The 23201-nt window shown below is 38.7% G+C and overlaps 1 protein-coding gene across 1 annotated transcript in view; it reads right to left on the reverse strand.

The window, feature by feature from the left end:
* Positions 1–23201, reverse strand: part of LOC131054787 (uncharacterized) — a 110633-nt gene that overhangs the window by 42167 nt on the left and 45265 nt on the right. Inside the window, exons 4-5 of the mRNA XM_057989383.2 lie at positions 2812–2909; positions 2574–2710 (exon numbers count right to left, since the gene is read on the reverse strand). Coding sequence (XP_057845366.1) covers positions 2574–2710; positions 2812–2909 — 235 coding nt within the window. The remainder of the gene's footprint in view (positions 1–2573; positions 2711–2811; positions 2910–23201) is intronic.

Raw genomic sequence — 23201 nt, forward strand, 5'->3', positions numbered from 1 at the left:
AGAATGGATCAATCTCCTTGAGAGATTTGATGATCCTTGGTTATAGCGAAGCGGCTCGCTCTGGAGGATGTTACAGTGCCTTAACCCTTTTGTCAAGCTGCTCAGAAGCCATTGGACGATGGAACTGGACGGATCAACAACATGTTGCATCGGAGCCGATATTCATCGGGCTTGCAAAATTGGCTGAGTTGCTTTCACATGAGTTCGTGTGTAAGTCTTGGTGCTCTTTTCCCAACTTAACAGAACAATATGGTTCAAGGACAACGTGATGATCATTTCAAGCAGGGAAGTGGTCAATCCGATCCAACCCGAGGCAAGTGCCAGTTTGAGGCTGAACACCCTGCGAATCGTGCAGGAAGAAGTTGAAGACAACGAGGGTTTTGTGATTGCTCGACTTGAAGATGCAAATGAGGGCAAGTCAAGGACTTCGCCACACGGAGCAGATCAAGCCAGCACACCTCTAGAACCTCATGCAGCCTCCATTTCATTCAGGCGACTTGGTGACGGTTCAACCCAACTTTGTGTTGATACCTTCCAAGATTATATTGGGTTCAATGATGAACTGCGCGAAGACGAAATCCTGGAGAATTGGGACCAGCGCGGGTTCATCCGTTATGGAGAATTGCTAGACCTGGGAGACAGCTCAGATGTGTCCGACTTGGAGAGATGCAGAAAGACTTATGAAATCATGGTGAGTTGTTCACAAGCTGTCGATCATTGGAAATGGGATGATCACGAACATATGCCTTATGAACCACTGAGGGACAGACTTGTTCACTTGGCAGAGATTGTGCCAAGGGAGGAAGAAATCCAACCTGAAGATGAGGACGAGTTTGAGCTCCTTCATGGAGGGAGTTCCTCTTCATAGAGCTAGGCATTCAGTCGTGGTTCCTCCCGGGTGCAGAGCAGGCTTGCACTGGCGTCGAGGGTGCCGCCACTAGTTTGGTGGGGGAGGATGTAACGGGTCTGCACTTTGGTCAAGTCAAGCCGACCTGCATGGGTTTTTGAGCACGGACTAAATAGGTCCTATGGTGGGGTTTATTTTATTTTCGCATCGGAGTTTACTCTTTTGGGCCGACACCGACATGACCGTTGGAGCGGGTCATTTAGGTCCAGGCAGTTAGGTCAGATATGTCCTGACCTATGCGGGCCGACATCAACATTACCGTTCATAATTATTTGGAACGGGTCATTTAGGTCCAGGCAGTTAGGTCAGATATGACCTGTGCGGAAATAGGTCTGAGGCCATCCTCTATAAGAAGGAGGCACCGCTCATTCTTTGGTCATCATCAGTGAATGAAGGAAAGCATTCGAAGGCATCCGATTAAGTTTGGGAGCGAAGTAGTTCGGTGGCAAGACATGGAGCAGAGGAGCGAACTTGGTTCTCCTGCCGCTTTGCGGGTCTGCGAGGCTACTTTCTTTATGAGCCAGGGGCTCCATTGTATTCCAGTCTATGTATCTATCTGGGGGTGATCTATATTCTTCAATACAGCGTCCTATCCTTGTATTGTATCGTTTTGCATATAATAAAGGAATCTGGGCAACTCGCCCCACCCATATCTTGGTCTGTGTTTTGTTTTGTCTCAGTTTTGCATTGGGACTGATCTGATCTGTTGCGCATTCCGCATAGGCGCAATGGTGAGGCATAGGCCGGGGTCCTGCTTCGTAAGGCAACTCCTTGCGAATCAGTCAGGATCATCGGTGCCGCATGGGTTCTTCCCAAAGCCCGTGACAACCTAATCAATAATATACATATATATCAAATCTTACATCCCTATGAAGTTTAAAGAAATCCATAGTAGTAATAAACTCATCCACAAGAGGAAGAGGAAATGCTACAAACATTGTATAAACCCTAATTTGATCAATTAAATTATTTTCAAACATTGTTAATTTAAAAAACAAAATGAATATTGCTAAAATAAGTACTAATGCTCACAACCTCTACAATGAAACTGATTGTTGGACTAACCCAAAACCAACTTAGGGAGAATGCAATTGTAGACCATGCAACACCAATGAAATTGACTCTTAATAATGTCAACGTAACTTCACTAATCAGTGAATCACCTACTCTCCATGAGCTTCTAGCTCCTACAAATCAAAAGGGATTGGGCTCATTCATCTCCACCATGTTCAAACATAGAAATAATATTATAAAGTATATCTACTCACTCTTATATTTATGTATGAGTACCATCTTAGTTCTCTACTTCCTTTTCTATAGATATTTCAAACACTAAAGAAAGGGCAGGTGATTAGTAAAGAAAGGCAAGGATTGTTTCATCGGTGACAAATTTAAATATGGCACTTCATAAATAGACACTCTTGATGAACTAAAGGTCATAGAAAACAAGAAGGCAATATCAACAAATGCAGCAACTTGAATGCTAAAATGTGACATCGAGCTAAAAAAAAAAAAGCCATAATTTTATTTGAATGATACAATTTGATAGGTCCTTAAAAGCAATTCAATTTTCATGAATGTTAAATTTGTTATCTAAGTCATATATCAATAACAAAACTTTCAACAGCCTATCAAAGTAAATCTCCATATCAAGAAAAGCATATACCACAGGTGATTCTGCAGGAACTTCTACATCCAAGGCACCGCCAGGGGATGTAAGTCCAGGGCACATGACGTTTGCTCCAGAGAGCACAAATTTGATTGCACCTCTATCTACCTGCAGCTTCTTCATTATGTTTGGATCTACAAAATCAAACATAACTAAAATCAAGCCCATGTAGTCACTATATTAGATGCAGACTGCTGGCATAAACCTTGTAACAACTAAAACAAAAGCCTCTTACACTGGTGTAATAAGCGAAGAGTTGGCATGTAAGGACCATCCCGCACATTGAAAAAGAGAGGCACATTATTCACCAAAACCAAATTCAGATGATTCTGACTGTAAAGAAGGAAAACACAAGTGATAGATCAGAAAGCAAAACTCTCTAAACATTTTAAAAGATGATTCTGTATTAGGATTTTATACATATGACCTATCAACATCATAGCCACAACAAAGGTAAAAGGAAACTTATATCTTTAAACTTTTCAACCAGGGCAGGTAATTAAAAAGATGGTAAAACTGTTGCCACAATAGACATACAGTGCACTTTCCTACAAAAGCATATTTCCATTGATTATCCCATATGTCCATCTTGATATTTGGTTCCATCTTGTTTAAGAAAGGGAAGATGATTCATGATTTAAAGCAGCATTCAAAAGTAACAGAAAAGAAACCTCCTTGGAATAATATGGATGGTGAAGCAAGCATTCTTGCAAAGGTTTATGCTTAAATTTCAGAAGAAAATCAAAATTCAATTGCATATTAATTAACATTTTTCATTAGGGACTTCTGCTTACCCTCAAACAAAAATTAAAAACAGACGACAACATACTCAAAATATCATCCAATAGAGACAGGAGACCAAGTAGTACATAATACATATAACAAAAAAGACATCAGGCTACACACCAGGGAAAAAAGAAATTGTAAGGGTCCAGTAGCTCAGTGATAGAGCACCTTTATATGCAAATGGGAGATCCTACTAACAAGTCCTAGATGATCTGTACTTTTCAGTATTGTATCAAGCCAAGCTAGGGTAATGGAGCATAATGGAAGGTCAATCCACACTCATTAAAAATATTACCTGTATAGATGTCAGAAGCTCAATGGTAGAGAATCCCAGAATGCTAATGGAAGGTTCTCAGTTCAACTCCCAGCTAATTTACGATTTTCGACGCTATTAGTTATATTATTACAACACGAAAAACAGTTTTTTGAGGATTTTTTCTAACAGGCAGATTGCTATGCCTATTGGAAACATGTTACTATCCTGTTATATGGGTATTGTCTGTATTAAGTGGTTGCCAAGCTACATATAGCCGAATCATACAATGTATTTTCAACTGATTGTGCTCCAATTATTCTGTATGGTATCTGAATCGTATTGATCAAGGGAATATGATAACATCGACAGGACAAATCAGTTCTGAAGTTTCAGGTTCAGAAATGCACCCCAGGAACCAGCAGTAAGAAACCACCAGTTCCTTAAAAGGAAGTTTTGTACCTACGGTAGAAATGAGAATGTGAAGCAAACAGCTAAATATTTTCTCTTCCACCTCTGGTTCTAGAGTCTTCCTATGCAGAGGGAGAACCCTCCAACATCTATTTAAGGACATGAGGTTGAATTGGGACATTCAGAGGCATTCCATAGTGAATGTATCTTCAATTGTAGGATGAGAGAATAAGAATGCAGCACAAGGAAGAAGTTCCAGGTAAATTACACAACTCATGGTTGGAGATATTTCACACCAAAGGGTAGTACGAAGAGAGGAAACACATGGAATGGAGTGAATCTTCTACTTTTAATTGCTACAATATTCCAAAGAAGCTCAGGAGATGAGCATTTGCCACTTCCAACTGGGTTTCCTTGCCTTGAGGTTTCCTGGATAAATGTATCTCTCTAGGGTATCTTACAAATAAAAATTTATTTTGAACAATAATTTACACAAATATAATCTTGTAGTCAATTACAAATCAGTTGGATCAAAGCAGCAAGTTCCTTGAGGCTTGCAGGATGTTTTAGTGACAGAGGAGATTTGTGTGTATAACCAAATTTCCAAATCTTTGACAAGGTGCTGTTGGAATTGTTGGTTGTGCAGTTCAGCCATGACAAAGATACTAAAGAAGACACTTGAGGATCTCCAAGCATCACATAAGCAGGTGCTCTCAGAGAATGGAGCTCTTTGTGAGGAGGTGCATCACTTGGAAGAAAGAATCAAGGAGGTGCAAGCTAGCAAGGAAAATCAAAAAGAATCCTTCATTGCAATCCTTGAGCAATTGCAACACTATCAGAGCTCCAACATGATGGAGAAAAGAGGAGAGAGGAATCTACATTAGAAATTGGACCAGCCTCCACTGTAAAAGAACCAAGAGTGAATGAGGTATGCAAAGAGAGCACCCATTGCATGTTTTTTTTCAAGATGTTAAATATAATAAATCCATTTGTAATGTCCCCTTTTGGGATGATCCTGGATCTTGCCCTAAAATGACAAATTAATTTGAAATAAGGAATGTATATAGTTATCAACATAAATCCTGGTTTAGGCCCTGCAACCATATTAGATAATATTTGAAATATAATTCATAAGATTATTCATTTCTATTAGGGTTAGGGATTTGACAACAAATATAAATACATATACACATGTCAATAATCATTTTAACCTACTTAGATAAACCAAAGAAACATTACTTTGGAAAAAATCGCAAGGGGCGCTGACTGATTCCCCAATACGGGGAAAAACTCGTTGAACTAAATCAACGATTTTTTGCGGATTAAATCACTAATAATCGCATTAAAAATCGCGATTAAAACTAGCTTAAAAATCTTTATTTTAATTTGATGCGAAATTGCTAAAAAAACCCTAAAAACGGCGACAAAACGTCTTAAAACTCATTCTCCTGCCATAGACCAGGCACCATAGTTGCGGGCTAAGTCACCGCATTAGAAATTTGGCAAATTTCAAAAAAACATTAAAAATTCATTCACATTCGGCCCATAATTCGTATGGAGCAAAACTAGGGCTTTTAAAACTGAAATAAATTTTGTCATCTGGTACACATTCACATTCAAGAGGAATAGGCATGAATCTCGGGTGGAATAAATAAGCGTATTCTCCTTCAGCTACGTTGGAACCATCTATTTGATTAAAATTGCTGGCATGCCATCAATCCGCTGCAGAAAAAGACTTTCGAAGAGGAGTTTATCAGAATTTACTATACATATTAAATATAATGATAATGTATAGCAATAATGATTAAAGGCCCGATATACAATAGTCATGGTGAGCCCCCTACTCAGCCACTTCGACCATTTAATGTATAAAGAATGTATTTAAATTATAATAATTAAATAATGTGTTTTTAATTTAGTAATATATAAAGATAATGTTTTATAAATTACGAAATATGAACAGATGAGGTATTGAAAGCCCTCAAGGTGGTGGCGCGCATGGAGGTGGGGAGAGGACTGCGAGACCAGTTTGAGGAAGGGCGAGCGGTCCAGTTTTTATCAAGTGAAGAAGGAGACCCAAACTTTGGGAATTTGGATTGCATGCCGAAGATGAAGACCGAAGCAGCCAAAGGAAAAGCTCTGGCAGACATTGCAGACGAACCAGAGCGATACCAACTGAGCGGATACAGTGCTAAAAACTCGTTTTTTGCTTTCTGCTAGTTGCTGGTTTTTAAAAAAACAATACTTTATGGATGACTGTAATATTTAGTGCAGAAATGCACGATACTGGTTTTATTTCCGTTTTAGCTTGAATGCTCTTCATAGTAGGCTAGGACTGTTAGTTTTTTGGGCCAATGTTGAAATCTGTATGGCCTCGGATTATTGTAGCCTTTTTTTTGGAAATCAATATAACACAAAAATTACTAATCAAAAAAAAAATATAATATTATGTAATTTTAATAAATAATAAATTTGATGATTTCATTTCAAATTTATTTTATTATATGATAGTATTTCGAATCTATTTAAAATTATAAGTTATTGATAATTTAATGAATTTATTTTTCTTATATTTAAAAAATTTAAATTTATATTAGGCGAATTTAATGTAGAATTTTTTCCGAATTTTTTGCCCTTTCCGAACTTCATCTGAATTTTATGGTTGCCGAACTCGAATTCGAATTCGAACGCAGTGACTTAGGTCTCGGGAACGAGCTTGCACAGTCGCACGAGGTTTGGCGTGAGGATTTCTTCAAGTCTCGGCTGTGACACAATTTAATAAATTTGAAGCCAAAAATTATATTTGTTTTGCTAATGTATTTACATTAATACATTGTTTTAATAATTTGATTTAGAACAAATGTATTTACAAATAGAAAAAATTTATTCAATCAGAATAAATCATAATAAGAAATTCAAGACTACTATTTTTTAAAATAAATTTTTTTTGAGCGAATGTTTTTTATAACTTTATTATAACTATTTAATTATTTATGATATATTAATATACTATAATTTAGTAATTCTTTATAATTAACTGTAACTGTATAATAATTATTTAATAATTTTTAATATACAATTGATTTGTTTAATATAGATTATTTAAAACCAGTAATATATTTATAATACAAAGAAACATTATATGTCATTGAAAGTTTCCCTACACTGAGATATTGTAATCGACATTTTGACATCTATCTGTTGTCCTCATTTTTGTTTTCAAAAATGAAGGACCACTACGGTAGAATTTTTATGAAAAAATTGAAATTTTTACTCTATGGCACACTTCCCGAGGCAAAATTTTGACTAATCCTTGGACTGGCTTGATCCTCAGTCCATTCTCGAACTACGCTTCGAATTTCGTCCAATTCTGGGTTCGTTTGCTATGCCTTTCCTTCAATTTCGGGTTTTAAAACCCAGACTGCAGGTGGAGAATTTTCTTCAAACTGCAAGTTTTAATGATATTCATTGTTATGGTCTTTGTAGGGGAATTTTTGATCAATTACATGTGCACTTTTATTTTAAATATGTCACTTGTAATTTATTTTAAGTTTCCCCTTTAATGTTTTTATCTTTTTATTGTTTTTTGGTCATTTTTAGTTAAAATAGGGATTTTTGGGCTCAACTGCAAGTAAACTTGCAGTTTGTTCAAAAAACCCCTACTTTAATGGTTTTTACATGTAATAGGGATTTTAAATCCCCATTACATATGTGCAAGTGTTTTAAACTTGTTGTAGGGATTTTATTTCCCTTTTACAAGTATTTTTAAACTTGCAGTTTGTCTTCTAAAACCCGATTTTGGCTTGGTGAGTGAAAAAGTGAAAAATTAAACTTGCTATTTGTCTTTTAAAACCCAATTTTGGCTTGTAAGTGGAAAAAGTGAAAATAAAACTTGTTATTTTCTCCCCAAAACCCGATTTGCATGATTTTGGGTAATTCGAACTTGTTGTTTGTCTCCCAAAACCCGATTTGCATGAAAAATGGATTTGTTGAAGATGTCAAAGCGATTTTTTGGGGAGATTTGCTAGAGATGCAAGGCGTTTAGGATTCTATCCTATTCTCATGCATTTACAAACACATTTTTCGCCATTTAGAGTTTATTATTACTGGTTTTTGGAGCTAAATCAGCAAAAACGTGGTTCTTTCAATCCACATTTTGGGCGTTTTTTACTCCATAAACCTGCAATCTCCTAAAGCGTTTTGTCTTCTTCTACCTAGGCGTGGAGGGTGAGAGGGTTTTCGCACCATTTAATGATGCCCTCCAATATGCAACAAGTGCCACGTTTTTTTTTTACGTGAATCATTATGGCTGCGTTTTAGAAGTCTTGAATGCCACGCATCTTCAAGAACATGGATCGTTTTACCTTGAAGTACCAAGGCGTTGAGGTTTAAGAAGCATTCAAGCATTTTCCATGACATTTTGCTCTTGCTTGGTGCCACGTTTTTCCATATAAAACATTTTTGCAAAAAACGTGATAAGGGTTTGGTATTCCAGATTGCTCCTTTTCACCGGTTTTGCTTCTTCATTTCAAGAATTGATGCATTGTTGGAGAAGCATTTTGCATTTTTAAGAAAGGTATGTTCTTCCTTTCTTCTCTTCATTTTATTATTTTCTTGTTTTCTTTAATTTTCGTTATTAGTTACATTTTTGGCATGAGATGTTCTTCCCCTAAAAAATGGTTTTCGTGAAAGAAATCTTCCCCTTTGAAATGCAATTGTTAAATTGCATTGTTCTTCTCAAAATTCCTTCTTAACTTGTATTCGGGATTTTTAATCTCGATTACAAGTTCGCTGGAAATTCTTGTTCTTCCCCTACGGTTAAGAAATTTAACCATCTTTGGTTAAAATTCCAAGCTTGAAAAGTGTGAGATACCCCTCCCTTGCAAATTCGGGTTTTAAAAACCGGATTACATGTTGAAAAGTTCTTCCCATTTTCATGAAAATGACTTTCCCGGATATTCCCATTTCTACTCATTCACGTTCCCCATATTCGTACTTTCCATTTCCATCATTTCCCGCAAGTCAAAATCCCATTTTTCGTCCATTTCTCCATTTTCGAATTTACAAGTGTACTTGTATTCGGGTTTTAAAACCCCAATTGCATGTATGTCCTTTCCAACTTGTATACTTGCGAAAATTCTCCCAAGATCCGAAATTGGTCAAAGTCAAGATTTTCCCATTTCTACATATCTCCCCTCTTCCTCTCACAAAACCGTGAAATTCAGAGATCAAAGTTTTACCCATTTGAAGAAGAAAGAATGATATTTGCAGCTGATTATGATGTTGCCTTAACTCTTTTAAGTCTTCATCACAGCATTCCAGGTTCACAATCAATGTCAGATTTGCCGGCATCGCCAACTCCAAAGAAAATGAAATATAAATATGACAAATACCAGAATGAAGTTGCACCTTCCCAGGTTTCTTCTCCATTGGATCGCATCAGGGACACGGAAATAGGGCACGTTGATATGGCAGAATTCATTCACAGGGTAGAAGATCCACAGGATAACAACTTGCAGCGGCTGTTGGACAGCCATATCCATCATGCATCTTCTTTCCCAGTAGCTGCCCTAGAACCTGAGTTTGTTCTTGCATGCGCCCATCATTTTGACAAAGAGTCAAGAGTCATCAAAAATGATGATGGTGAAGCTATAATTCGTCTTTATGCGGATACAATCGAGAAGGTCTTCAAGATACCTCCTGCACCTGTTTATATGGAAATCACCAAAGAAAGTGCAGCAGAGTATTATGTGAAAAGGGAAAAAGATTGCAAACGACACATCAATAGATGGATCCAAGGGCCTCGTCCTTCCTTCTCAAGATGGGCAAAGTTGTACCGTTGTGATTTCAAGTGGGAGATAGGAGACACCATCACTCTTCTCAGCAGGATGATGGGTCTTGAGCACTCTAATGTCTTTGAGCCATGGATGTATCAATTCATTATGTTCATACGGCAGTCGCATCACATTTCATGGGGTGAAATCATCAGCAATGCCTTGTGCGAACAACTTGCAGCAGTTCCTACCACTACGACCTTCTTCATGAATTCTTATTTGGTATATTTAGCAACATCACTTAGACACTTTCCAGGTCTTTCTACCAAGGGTGATCGCTCACTTATACCAGTTTCGGAATATTATGACCAGTTGCCATTGAAACCTAGCAGACTGCATTTCAGAAGAGTCCAAGATGCATTCTTCGGATATTTCATGTGTCAGTTTGACGTGGATCTCAGAAACAAAAGAGTATCAGATGAGGCATGGGTCAAGGTGTCTGAGTATGGGTGTTTATTCCTGCAATTTCCCACCTTCACCTATATGAGGATTGGATGCTATGATGGACAGCCATACATGCTTCCAAGATACCCAACCGATAAGATAATTCTTATGGAGTTGGGAAGACAAATCATGGCTGTTCATACTTTTCAGTCTGCTAGACACAAGGTTGGAATGGGGATCTCTAGCACAAACCCATTAAAAATTGGTCGATACTCCCTTGTCACATCTGTGAAAGCTAAGGCCATGGAGGTTGAATTGCAGGAAATCAAGCTTAAGAGGTTCAAACCTAGAGCTGATTTTGATTATAGAGGTATGAAGGAGAAGATCAAGAAATCCTTTGTGCATGTTCATCGCATTGAAGACATCTGGGTAGATCTTCGCACGGAAGCCGAAGTTCTGAAGATGGATTACTGCAGGCTCACTGTTGAGCAAATTGTTGACTTGAACTTGGCGGATATCCCACAAGGGATGATCGATGACGGGCATATACTTGATCCTGAATACATTTCACGAAGAGCTGAGGAAGCTCCACTTCCTTTGATCCAATGGTCACATAAGGAGTGCGTCTCCATCCTTGACAGATTTCAAACTATCTTGGCCAACACTAACGCATGGCTGAAAAGTAATGCTGTTAGACTTATCAAAATCAAGGTTGGTAAAGAAGATGATTCTACAGGGCCTCTTGGACGGAAGTCTGAGATTGAGATTGATAACAAGGAGGGTGTTTCATCTTCAGGCACAAGGATCAAGTTACGAGTTAGTCGCGTAGTAGTGCTTCCTCCTGAGGAGACGACTACTCGTGGGAAGGAGAAATCACGGTTCCATGTTCGGGTGATCGATCTGGATAATCCAGAAGAGGGGCAGCAATCTGACAATGCGCCTAGGTCTCCAGTTTCAGACTCACCTCACGAGGTCATTCCTCCAGTTTCCATAGAGACGCCTCCTTCTCCTCCTAATTTGCTCATAGATGAGTCTCCTCAGAATGCAGTTCCCATTTCAGCATACGAGCCTTCTCCTGATCAACAACAAGAAAGTGTGTTGAAAGTTCCTGAAGATAATCCCACTTGCATTCAGTTATTAGAAATCGATACTTCCACTTCTGGTTTTGAAGAATTCATGAGGCAATCTTCATGTCCATTGGTAACTGAGCAAACCGTGGTCGCTATTCAAACAGATATTCCTCCCAGGGTTACCACGGTAATTCAAACAGAAACTGCTTCTCCTTTGCCTACGGCTACTACTGGAAGTGAGTTGATGACTTTGCCTCCATGGCTTAGTTCTTTCACCCCGAAAAGAAAGAAGCAAGAGATCTCACCTGATGCCTTGGACTACCAGCAACTCAAACAGTCCAGATCCAAAGTTGCTAAGAAGGCAAAGACTATCTCTAAGGTAACTGTTGATAGCAACAAGATGAAAGTAGCTGAAATTGTGGAACCTATTGCAGATAAACCACTTGATGAAATGTCAACTGCTGATTATAAGGTTACAAGGGTAGAATTGGGCAAGCAAACACATGAGGTCATTAAACATGATGCTCAGTTTTCTGTTGCTTCACTAGTGCAAAGGTGTGACGATCTTCTTGCAAAGAAAGACAAGCTAGAAGAAGAAAACCGACAGCTCATGGCAGCCATTCATAAAATCACAAAACCTGCTGCTGAAGGGAGTAACTCCATAGGTTCTTCTGGTTCCCAAGAATCGATTCGTGGAGTGGAAAGGGCTGCTCAAAAAGTACAAGCACTGGATTCCTGGATTGATCAGCTTCATGATCAATGTATACAAGTGGTGAAAGACATTTTTCAAATAATGTCTAAGTTGGAAACCATTGAGGAGAAACTGGATCAGACTTCTAACACTTTCAAAAAGAATCTGGAAAATGTTGAGAAAAGTCTGGCAATCTGGCGTACCATGCCCCAACAACAGCTGAGTATTTTGCAGGAGCACGCCATCATCTCTTCCAGAGTCATGTACTTGGAATTTGAGGAACTCATGGAAAACAAGACCCTTGTTCTTAAATCCCTCATTGAGGAGATCAGTGATACAAGAAGATTCCGGGATGAAGTCTATCGAGGTATTGTCTCACATTGTGAAAGGGCCTCTTGCAATATAGTAAGTCAGGATGGAGAGCTGATTCCAGAAGAAGAGGTTCTTGCTGATTTACAGATGAGGATTCATAATGAATGGAGGAGTGAACAATTCTCGACAGCTTCAATTCAATCATTGACGAAACACCAAGCCTTTTTGCATGAGATCCAGTCTATCCTGGATAAAGACAATTCCGCACTCCTCCGCTGTCATGACACTATTGTGAAGACTATGGTTGTTGCTAAGAACACCCATGAACCGAATCCCGAGGAACTACAAGCAAGCATCCGGAAATTTCGAAAATTCGTGTCTTCACAAAATTCAACTTAAGTGTTTTTCAACACTTAGTTGAATTTTCCCTTTTTTGTAATCTTTAATTGTAATTTTGTTTTGACAAGTTACATGTAAAAGTAATTTTTGTAAAATGCAAGTTACACATTACTTGCACTTTTGTAATTACATGTAAGGCAACTACAAGTTGTGTCCGATTAGGACTGTAGTTGGAATAAGTCTTAGTTAGTTAGAGTAACTCTTAGTTAGTTAATGAAGTCTCAGTTATTTATTGAATGAGTCTTGGTGGTTGAGAGAATCTCTCAAGTTAGTTAGGATCCTCCCACCTTTTTCTCAAGGCTCCTCTTCTATAAATACTTGAGAGGTCCATTGTAAATATATCTTTTGGGAAAGCAAGCAAAAACTCTGCCAAATTTACAGCAAGAAGTCTTTGAGCTTATGTATGTGAATTGAAGGTTTTGAAAAATAATAAAGAAAGATTACTCAAGTTTTGAGTCTTTGAGTTACAAGTTTGAGTTTCATTCTTTTTATTTATTCTATGCAAAGTGTTTCTAAAGGAGCTTAGTCCAATCTGATTTGAAGTCTTTGAGCTGCAAGTAGAGAAGATTAATTAAAATAGGAAAATCTCTAGAAGGAGCAGCAAGTATTTGAGCTTGCGTCTATTCTTGAGGAAAATTACTGTTTGATAAGAAATAGCAGCAAGTCTTTGAGCTTGCATTAGTTCTTGTCTTTGTGTTAAAAGAATAAATTATTCCAGTCTTTGAGCTGTTATCTTTTATTCATTGTAAAAATTTAGTATAGCAAAGGGTAGATAGGACTTCCAATAGTCAAGTCTTTGAGCTTGATATTGCTGTCCCGTCCCGAAGGAAGTGACGGAAGTCTTTGCGCTTTCAGGAAACTTCATTTCCTTTCTCTCATTTCACTTGAAAGTAGTTACTGTTGTTCATATTCAATCGCTATCCTTTTCTGTGAAGAGAAAAGGATATTGTCTTTCTTGAAGAAAGAAGAACGATTGCTGTCCCATCCCATTTTATTTTCCAAGTTGTAGTTAGATAGGGGGAGCCTTCCCTTAATTAGGAGAGTTTTTACTCGTGTGCTGTGGTTGAAACCACAATTTTGTATATTTCCCCAAGTGTACAAAATTTTCAACCAACACTATCACCATCAGGATATTTTTTATGTTGTGGTATGTTTTTGTGCAATGTAATTAGTGATATGAATATAAACAACGAAAATCTATTTTCTACAATTCATGTGTTGAAGTGTCTATTTTATTTGCCTACAATATCTCTATGCTATGGAAATGCTCTTAAATATTAAAAAAAGTAGTTTTTGATTTTTTTTTGCATTTTTTTACATTTTTTTGTAAATCCAATTTTTTCTCGATTTTTTCACGATTTTTTCAAAAAATCTTATGCTTTTGTTTTGCTGATTAATTCCCCAAACGATTAATGTTTCTTTGAGATAAACCATGCAGCTTGTTGATCTTAGAAATTAAGCACCAAAGGTTAAATTTCCCTAAATCAATCATAGTAGAGTTTGGTGCCCGGTTGTTGCTCAGCCCAATTAAGCCTCAAAGAGCGTAGCGTCTAACCAAGACAACTTACCCCTTGGCCCACAAGCAGCAGGAACGTCCACCTTGATGATTCCATCCCTTGGGGTGGCCTACTTAATTTGAGGTAACGCAGGTCATTGACAAAGACTGTTCAAAAAAATTAAGCCCAAGAGCGTGTTGATGTGTATTTTGTACACGACCAAACACAGAATAAAATACCCAGAGGTATCTTATCTTCTCTTGAGTAAAGTCTCCGAATGCTGAAGATATCGCAAAAAGGATCAATCGGAAGGACTTCAAGGTTCTGCTTTGTAGGATCTCTACTCACGGATAAGCACCAGTGGTTGTTGTGTTTACTATTTTTCAAGGGGCCTTACGTACTTTCAAAGAAAGCTTGTTCACGTGACTACCTTTCAGATGAGGGAACAGGATTTTCCTAAAGCTAACTGGTTTTCAAAACAGATCAAAAGATAAAGGATTCAAGGAAGAGATGCTTAAACTAACCCTAAGAATGACTTAATGAGGACTGGTCTTGATAAGATTCTACCAATTTCAGTATCGCCAAAGGATTACAACTCCACTAGAATTGGTGCGATCTTCTAAGGGGATTCAACGATTTTCAAATCACCAAGGAGATAGATACTATCAATGAGATACATATTAATACTTCTAATGATGATTGAACTCTTAATCAATCTCAAGGTTTCTAGTTGACCACACAAGGCGTTCTTACAATCAGTAAGGAGCTAGTGGTTTGGAATGTGAGTCTTATCAAAGATCCAGCACAACATTCGTCTTTCAAACTTAAAACTTAAATGCTATCTCTACTAAGAGTGATTCAAGAAGATAAACAACCATGAAAATAGCCACAAGGATTGCAATAAAACACCATAACTTCAATATTTTATTGATCTCATAGCCAAATAAAACAACAATTGTTCAAATTTCTCTCTTCACGCCTTATTTCTCTGCTACTGATAATAAACTTATTTCTCTCTAACTCTCTAAATTTTTTCTTACTAACTCTTTAAAATGAAATGAGTGAGGGCTTATATAGCACTCTCAAATACAATGAAAGGCCTAGATCAAAAGAAGATCAATGGCTAAGATTCTGACACCTAAACCCTAATCAGGGTTTGTTACAAAAAAAAAGTCCCCATTTAGATAAACATTATCAATCCATAGCCAATAAGAATTGGCACAAATAACGAGGAGACATAGACCAATAGGAATTAAGCTGCCACATCATTTTATAACAACTTTTCATCTAGAACTTTGTTCCCCTTTCTATGCTCTTTTCTAGCATATTCAATGAATCTGGACGTGACCGCCTCAATCTCAGCAATGGGAATCTCAGGAAGATTCTTCATCCGTTCTTCAAAGTGAAGAACTTGATCAAAGGCAGTGAGAAGAGTTGTCTCCCATCCAAGCTCCACCTCTTTTGTTTTCTCAATCAGGAATATAGCAACATGCATCTGATTTCGCTGCTCTTTGGTGATTGTGTTCTCCTCTTTGCAAAAGATGATCCTGATCTTGTCTTCCAATTCTTGGATGTCTACATCCGTCTCGATCTCAATTCTTTTGCCAAGGATCGTACACAATACCTCAAATACCTTGTCTTGAATAGGGTGGATAGTTCCCTCAACTTGGCTGCACCTAGAACTGATATCTTCGAAAAGAACTTCCTTTATCTGGAGCAAAGTTGACCACTGCAGAAGACTATGGGCTTCTCCACTCATTATCTTCTCTTGTGCTAGAATTTGTCTTGGTGTCCTTATCACTTAACCTCTCTAGTGTGAGCAAATGCATCCACAGTTACCAATAGATTATGGATGATCTCAAGAACTTGGATAGCACGGTGGACCGTCTTCATCATCCTTGTTGCAAATTTTATGGCCACCTTGTAAGATTCATCAATCCAAGAACTCATGAGTTGGACCAAGCTCTACCCTTTCTGCCTCATTTATTGATTCAAGAGGAAGTGCATGCAAAGGAGATATTGTTGGATCCTGTCGTCTCAAAGGTTGATTAAGATGGCTAAAATAATTCCTCCAAGCACTGACCTCCTTTTCTAGTTTCTTATTATTTTCCATTTCTTCTTTGAGTGTCATTAAGTGCTTTCAGTGAATCAATTGCTTCTTCCATGGCTTGCACAGTGGTAAGTGGACCAAGATCAAATGTTTCCAGATCGTATTCTTCTGCTAGAATCTCATCCTCATACTTGTCCACCACTGGTGTAGCTATCTGCACTTTTCTGGATCCTGTCTCATCTCTAATTACCTTTGACATCTTTGTGGCCTTCTTCTTTTCTATTTCTTCATGAGAATTTCCTATGAGGCTTTCCAAGTCAAATACTTGTTCTTCCTCTTCGACCACAACTACCCTTGTCAACCTCTCTTTTAACCAATCTGGAATGATAGATTTCCTTTCCCTCACTTGTATTTCTTTAGGTAGAGGTCTATCTTCCCTGAAAGGAGATGTTGCTTCATCATCATTCTTTTCTTCTTGTTGCTCATTAGCACCAACCTGGGGAGATTGACTTGATGAATGCTGAGGTGTCTGTCATTTTCCTTGTTTATCATTTTGTACCATGGATTCCATAGACTCATCAATTTCATACACTATCTACCTCTGATCTTCTCCTTGACTTGCTTCCTTTTCATGCCTAGAAGATGTGCTTGGTGGGCGATCAGGATTCATTTTCTTCTTCTTCTTGGAAGGCTCTCTCTTCTCAAGTCCTTCTTTCCTCTTTGAACCTTTGGAATGAGAAGTATTCTCACTCACACTTGCCTCTCCTTCTTCTAGTCTTGTTTCCAAGGTAAATGTCATAGATACATTCTGCTCCTTCAACTTTTGATGCCGTACGTCCACCCATCTGCGAGTGCAAGATAAAACAGGAGTCATCAAAGCTCTTAGGTCTAAAACCTTGGGCTCATTTCAATCTACCTTCACTTCTTTATCTTCCTTCTCATAGGATGATTGGAGGTATCTACCATTGTCTTGGGCTTGATCAGCTACTCTATAAATTTTGCATTTCCTAATTGTTGCGACCTTTTTCACACATCGCCCCATTGCAAATGGGGACCCTCTCTTTTCCTACTTTCTAGGGTTTTTGTTAGTATCCTATGACCTTTTGCTACAGTTTCACCAAGCCTTGTCTAGTTCAGAGCATTTCAGGCCCTGACGACTGAAAATTAGTTTTTGCAAGTTATGTGATTCTGAAATGCGAACACCACCAGAGTGCTTAGAGAGGCCAAAAGACGAAGATCGCAATTGATTTGGACGAATTTGGACAACTTTCTATTTTTTGAAAGTTTGCTTTTTTGCTTTTTCCTATTTTTTAGGAAGTTTCGTTTTTGGCATTTTTAGCCCGATCCCCGGTATGGCTATTTTTAGAAAGTTTTCCTTATTTTTTAGGGATGTCTTCTTTTTTGCTTTTTCGGAATGGGAACCTAGGGTTTGCACTGATACCACTGACCAGCTTCGACCGAAACTCAAAAAATCCAAGTTTTGACCTAAAAAGCTAAATCCCTAGATTTTAGGCTTTTTGCTTTTTCAAGATGCAAACCTAGGGTTTACACTTGCACCACTGACCAGCCTCGACTGGAACTCAAAAATTCCAAGTTTTCACCTAAAAAGCTAAATCCCTAGATTTTAGGCTTTTTGCTTTTTCAGGATGCAAACCTAGGGTTTACACTTGTACCACTGACCTGCTTCGACCGCGATCCAAAATTTTCAAGTTTTGACCCAAAAAGCTAAGTTCCTATATTTTAGGGGGTCATGGCACCTTCAAAGGATAATCAGCTCAAAAAATCTTCCTGATCCTCAAATGTCCTGAAATTTGGCTAAGTCTGGAATGTCATCCTGATCCTAAAATTTGACTAAGTCTGGAAAATTGGAGAATCCTCCAAAAACTAGATTTTGCATTATTAGTCCTAGAGGCCTGAAACCACTCTCAAACATCCTGACAATATATATGAAATATAACTTAAAGTATAAGTGGATACTTAAATGTTATATTTCATATATAGTCCGCCCTCTTGAGAGACCTTCAAAGTCCGCCATGGGTTGGGAGGTCATGTGGGAGCACTCACCAAAGTCCGCCAAGGCTAGAGAGGTCATGTGGGAGCACTCACCAAAGTCTGCCAAGGCTAGAGAGGGCATGGGGGAGCTAACACCAAAGTCCGCCCAAGGTGGAGAGCCTTCCAAAGTCCACCCAAGGGGAGGTTGCTTGAAGTCCGCTTAGGGGATGGGTTTGAAGTCCACCAAGGTGGAGAGCCCTCCAAAGTCCGCCAAGGTTGGGAGGCTAAGGAGGAGGAGTGATAGAAGTCTGCCCAGGTTGGGGACACCACCAAAGTCCGCCCAAGATGGAGGTCATGTAGGAGCCCTCTCCCAAGTCCGCCAAAGTAAGAGAGCAAGGTAGGAGGTGCCAAGTTTAAAGTCCGCCAAGGGTAAAGAGAGCTATGAGGAGGGACCTTCAAAGTCCGCCCCATGCCTTAGCCAAAATTTCGCCTTGATGGAGAGCCATAAGGAGAGACCTTCAAAGTCCGCCCCATGCCTTAGCCAAAATTTCGCCTTGATGGAAAGCCATAAGGAGAGACCTTCAAAGTCCGCCCCATGCCTTAGCCAAAATTTCACCATGTAGGAGCAAAGGCTAAAGTCTGCCCCATGCCTTAGCCAAAAATTTTGCCTTGAAGAGAGCCATGAGGAAAGGTCTCCAAAGTCCGCCATACCTTGGAGAAGATGGAGATAAATTTCAAAAGTCCACCTACGCATTGAAAAGTCAAACAAAATCAACAAGATGCCAGTGATGTCACAAAATCCACTGAGATTTCAAAAATAAATCCAAAATAGAAAGTTTTCAAAAGGAGAATATTGGAAGATTGATAAGGATTTCGAACTTAAATCCAAAATGGAAAATTTTTTTAAAAGAGAATATTGGAAGATTAATAAATATTTCAAACTTATACCAAATTGGAAACTTTTGGAAGATATTTTCTTCGAATTTGGAAACATGACAACACTTTCCAAAAGAATGAAGTTAAAATTGGAAACATGATTTGGAAGATTTTAAGGGTTTCTGATTGAGGATTTAACTTTATTTACAAATACTTCGTTGTAAACTTCATTTCTACACCAAGAAGTTCGAAAATATTAAGGAGAGCATAGTAAAATACTTTCAGTTTGGAGTTCATCTGGAGAAAGCTTTGGATATTGCTGGAAGTTGGATAAACTTTTTTCACAAAAGTTTCACAGATTTTTGGAGAAAGACAACCAGTATAAGGACGAATTATTGAATCTCTCCTGAATTTTTGAGTATTTTTTAAGGTGAAATTAAATTCATGATGCAGATTTATGTATTTTCTGAGTTTTTCCAGAGTTTGAGAAATGATTTTTAGTGAATTTGTTCGAATTTCTAAGGGAGGAAAATCATTTTTTTTGGCTAAGTATAAGAAATTTTCGGAGTTATAACACTTGGTGTTGGATTGTGATCACAGTTATCTTGAAGGTTGGAGAATTTACATGTGAAAATCCCATTCTCATGGCTAAGTATGAAAATGAAGTGAAATTTTCCAAACACTTAGCCGTTCGCAGCCTCGATTTTCTTTAATCCAAGATAGATTTCTAACTTATTTTCCTTTGGTTTTACAGGTCGCAGGAGGAAATAGAAGCGGGATCATCATAGAGATCGCAGTTGGAGTTTCAAGCCAAACGAAAGATTGAGGACAAGTTCACAGGCAAGGTTCATCCGGGCATGAAGAGAGCCAAAATTTGGCTAAGTATGGGAAATGTTTCACAAAGAAAATTCCAATTTCCTCAATCATGATGAAGGCATGTCAGGGTATCGAGAAGGAGGACATGATCACACCGAATGCCTGAACAACTTGATCCCATCCTTTCATATTTGCAAGGGGTTATCTAGAGCTTTTACCCTCCTCCCACGCAACAGAAATCGGCAATTGAAGGCAGGATCATCACAGAAAACACAAACGGAGTTTCGAGCCAAATTCAGAATTGAAGACGGGCCACGAGCAAGGTTCGTCCGAGTATAGAGAGGGCCAAAATTTGGCTAAGTATGAGAAAAACTTCACAAGGGGATTTCTCCTCCAAATTCGAGGCACTTGAAAGAATCTCAAGGCATCAAGAAAGAAAAGTTCTTAGACTTGGTGAAAATATGGAAAAGTTAGATAAACTTCCAACTTCTTGAAGAATTTCATATCCTGAAGGAATAAAAAAAGACAAGCTCCCAAGCAGAATCAAATGGCGACAAGAAAGAATCAAATTTCCATACTTAGACAATTTCTTGACACAAATTGGAGAATTCAAGAAAGACATCCAACACGTTGAGGTGGCACCTCGTCATTTTCCAACCAATCAGATCGCTCCAAGTCAGCATGTCCAGGTTCGATGAACCTGACTTATCCAGAAGCTTCTAGAAGGGCACACTTCACAATGCAACAACCTTCTATTTTCATTGATGGTTCATATTTAGCAAGAAGGACAAGTGTCCCAAATGTAATTGGTCGAGGGTAGTTAGTTTTGGGAAACCCTAATTAAGGTTTATAGCTTTCAATCTGGGCCCTTGATCACTGTTTGATCTCGACCGTTCATTTGTTCTTGAAAACTATATAAAGCTACCTCCTCTCATTTGGAGAGTGTGAGGTTTTCGATATATTGTTGCTTAAGGTCATTTCCAGATAATATATTGCATGTGCGCTACTTTGTAATCTCTATTATTTGAATGATTTGCATGGTTTCAATTGCCTCAACACTTAGTTAAAATTAACTTAGATTTGCTTTCATTGTTGTTAATTCGAATGAAGGATTTGATAAGTGTAAATTGATGGTGTATCTCCGCTCATACTTTTGGTAAATGGATGATTTCCATTCTACCGTGCAAAGTTAGTCTGAGCCCATCCCCTATGCATCCCAACATCTCGATCATAAGCACAACCCATTGAAGATTGCACTGGCCTTGTGTAGTTGTCCCTAGTGTGGCGAAGCAAGGTTTGGTTTCTCGAGAGCACCCAATTGATACCGTCTCCAGAATTCGTAGGATTAGATTAGCCTTCCTAAACCCTATCTCTTTTTCCATTTCTTTTGAAAGTCTAAATCCCAGAAAATTCCAAAAAAAAAAAAAAGAAGAGCCTAAATTGCTATATCCATCTAAGTCCAACAGTTCAAGAATACTTGTCAAACGTAAGTCCCCCTTGAAATTTCAGCATACACTACCCAAGAAGCTATTCCACGAAAGTCGCTTGTTCGCACATATAGACCTTGGAATCAGTAGTGATTTTTCAGGAGAGGATAGAATACCTTCGGGTATCCTATCCTAATGTTTGGTAGATGATAAAACAGACACCAACACTAATGAGATCCAAGGGTAACCTGGAATGCATCTTTCTTTTGACCTCTACATCATCCTGGACATTCATCCAAAAGTCTTCCACTTGAAACTCATGTTTGTACTTCTTCCCGACTGTCTCTTCTATATGACCATGAGGATCAAAATTCTCCCTTGAGGCAAAGGATGTGAATGAATATAGAGATAATTCCTTCTCCGCATCTTCCGCGGCCTGAGTATTAGGACACACTTCAACTCAGTTCCCTAGTAGGATGGGTACGGGAATTCCATTTCCATGCTTGTGTCTTGATGCCTTTCCATAAGCTACCAACTGCCTAGTCACCTCAAGTAGTATTATCTTGTCTGTAGGATATCTTGACAACATGTAGGGAGGTGAAGGACATCCATGAACTCTGATGTATGTGAATTTTGGAAACTGAATGAACCATGCACCATGCTTCTTCACAAGCTCCTGTGCATCCAGAGACAGTCGATTGTGAATCCCTCCTTGCAATGTCCTGGTGATATACATCGTGAAGGTGTCATTGACTAGCTTGTAGTCACTTCCTGGCGGATGATGCAGTTGAACATAAGAATCACAAACTCTTATTTCTCCGGGTCCTCTTCCAACAACTCCTCTGTGAGGTAGTCCTGCATACTCAAAACCTCTGATCAAGGCATATATAACATATGAACTCATGTGAAATGACTTGGTAGGCTTTAGTCTTCTCAACTGCACGTCCAGGTTGTTGCTAATGATTCTAGCCCAATTGAGCATTCCCTTTCCTTGGACGATCGGTTGTATGAAGAAGAGCATCCACTTGTCGAAGAAGAAAGCTTGAGAGGCACCTGTGACACCGATTGAGCAAGGTTATCAAGTCCTTGAATTCTTCTTGGAAGTCGATTCTGTGCGGTGTATTGGGAATCTTGTTCAAGCGAGGTTGACTTTTGAGCAACGAATTCTTGTTGATGAAGTTCAGACAAGAATCAAGATCACCCTTGTAGATAGACCTAGCTCCTTCCAAGCTCTTGTAGATCATGTCTTTATGCTCCGGGAGATGAAAAGCTTCACTTATAGCTTCCTCTGAAAGGTAGGCTAAGATAGTTCCATCCTTGGCTACGATTGTCCTTGAGTGGAAATCATAGTGTCCGGCACACTCGATCATCAACTCATGACACTTGACTGCGGAAGGGAAACCTGCAGCCTTGATGATGCCACTCTCAATTATCTTCTTTGCAACAGGGGATGGCTTGCCGATGTAGGGCGCTTCCCGAAACTTCTTCACATTGAAATTTCCTAGATTGGTGTCTCCGATATTGCTCCACTTGGACACGATCCTGGTCTCCAATTCATCATTTCTCTGATCCTCCTTGATGAGAGCCTGTTGGGTAGTGGATCCTCCGGCCTTGGGGGTCGTCATTTGATACCTCTTCCTTGATTTTTTAGCTATCAACCTTGAAAAATGAATGAAGGAAGAATGAGAATTTGTTGGACAAAGATGTTTGATCTGAATTTCTGGTCCTCTCTTTGATGGATTCAATCTTCGATCAGCCTTCAAGAAGAAGTTCGCCCTAAACCATCCTTCAAATATCTTCCAAAATCTGGAAATTATCCTCCAACCTG

The sequence above is a fragment of the Cryptomeria japonica genome, chromosome 3 (assembly GCF_030272615.1).
Source record: "Cryptomeria japonica chromosome 3, Sugi_1.0, whole genome shotgun sequence".
Classification (NCBI taxonomy): domain Eukaryota; kingdom Viridiplantae; phylum Streptophyta; class Pinopsida; order Cupressales; family Cupressaceae; genus Cryptomeria; species Cryptomeria japonica.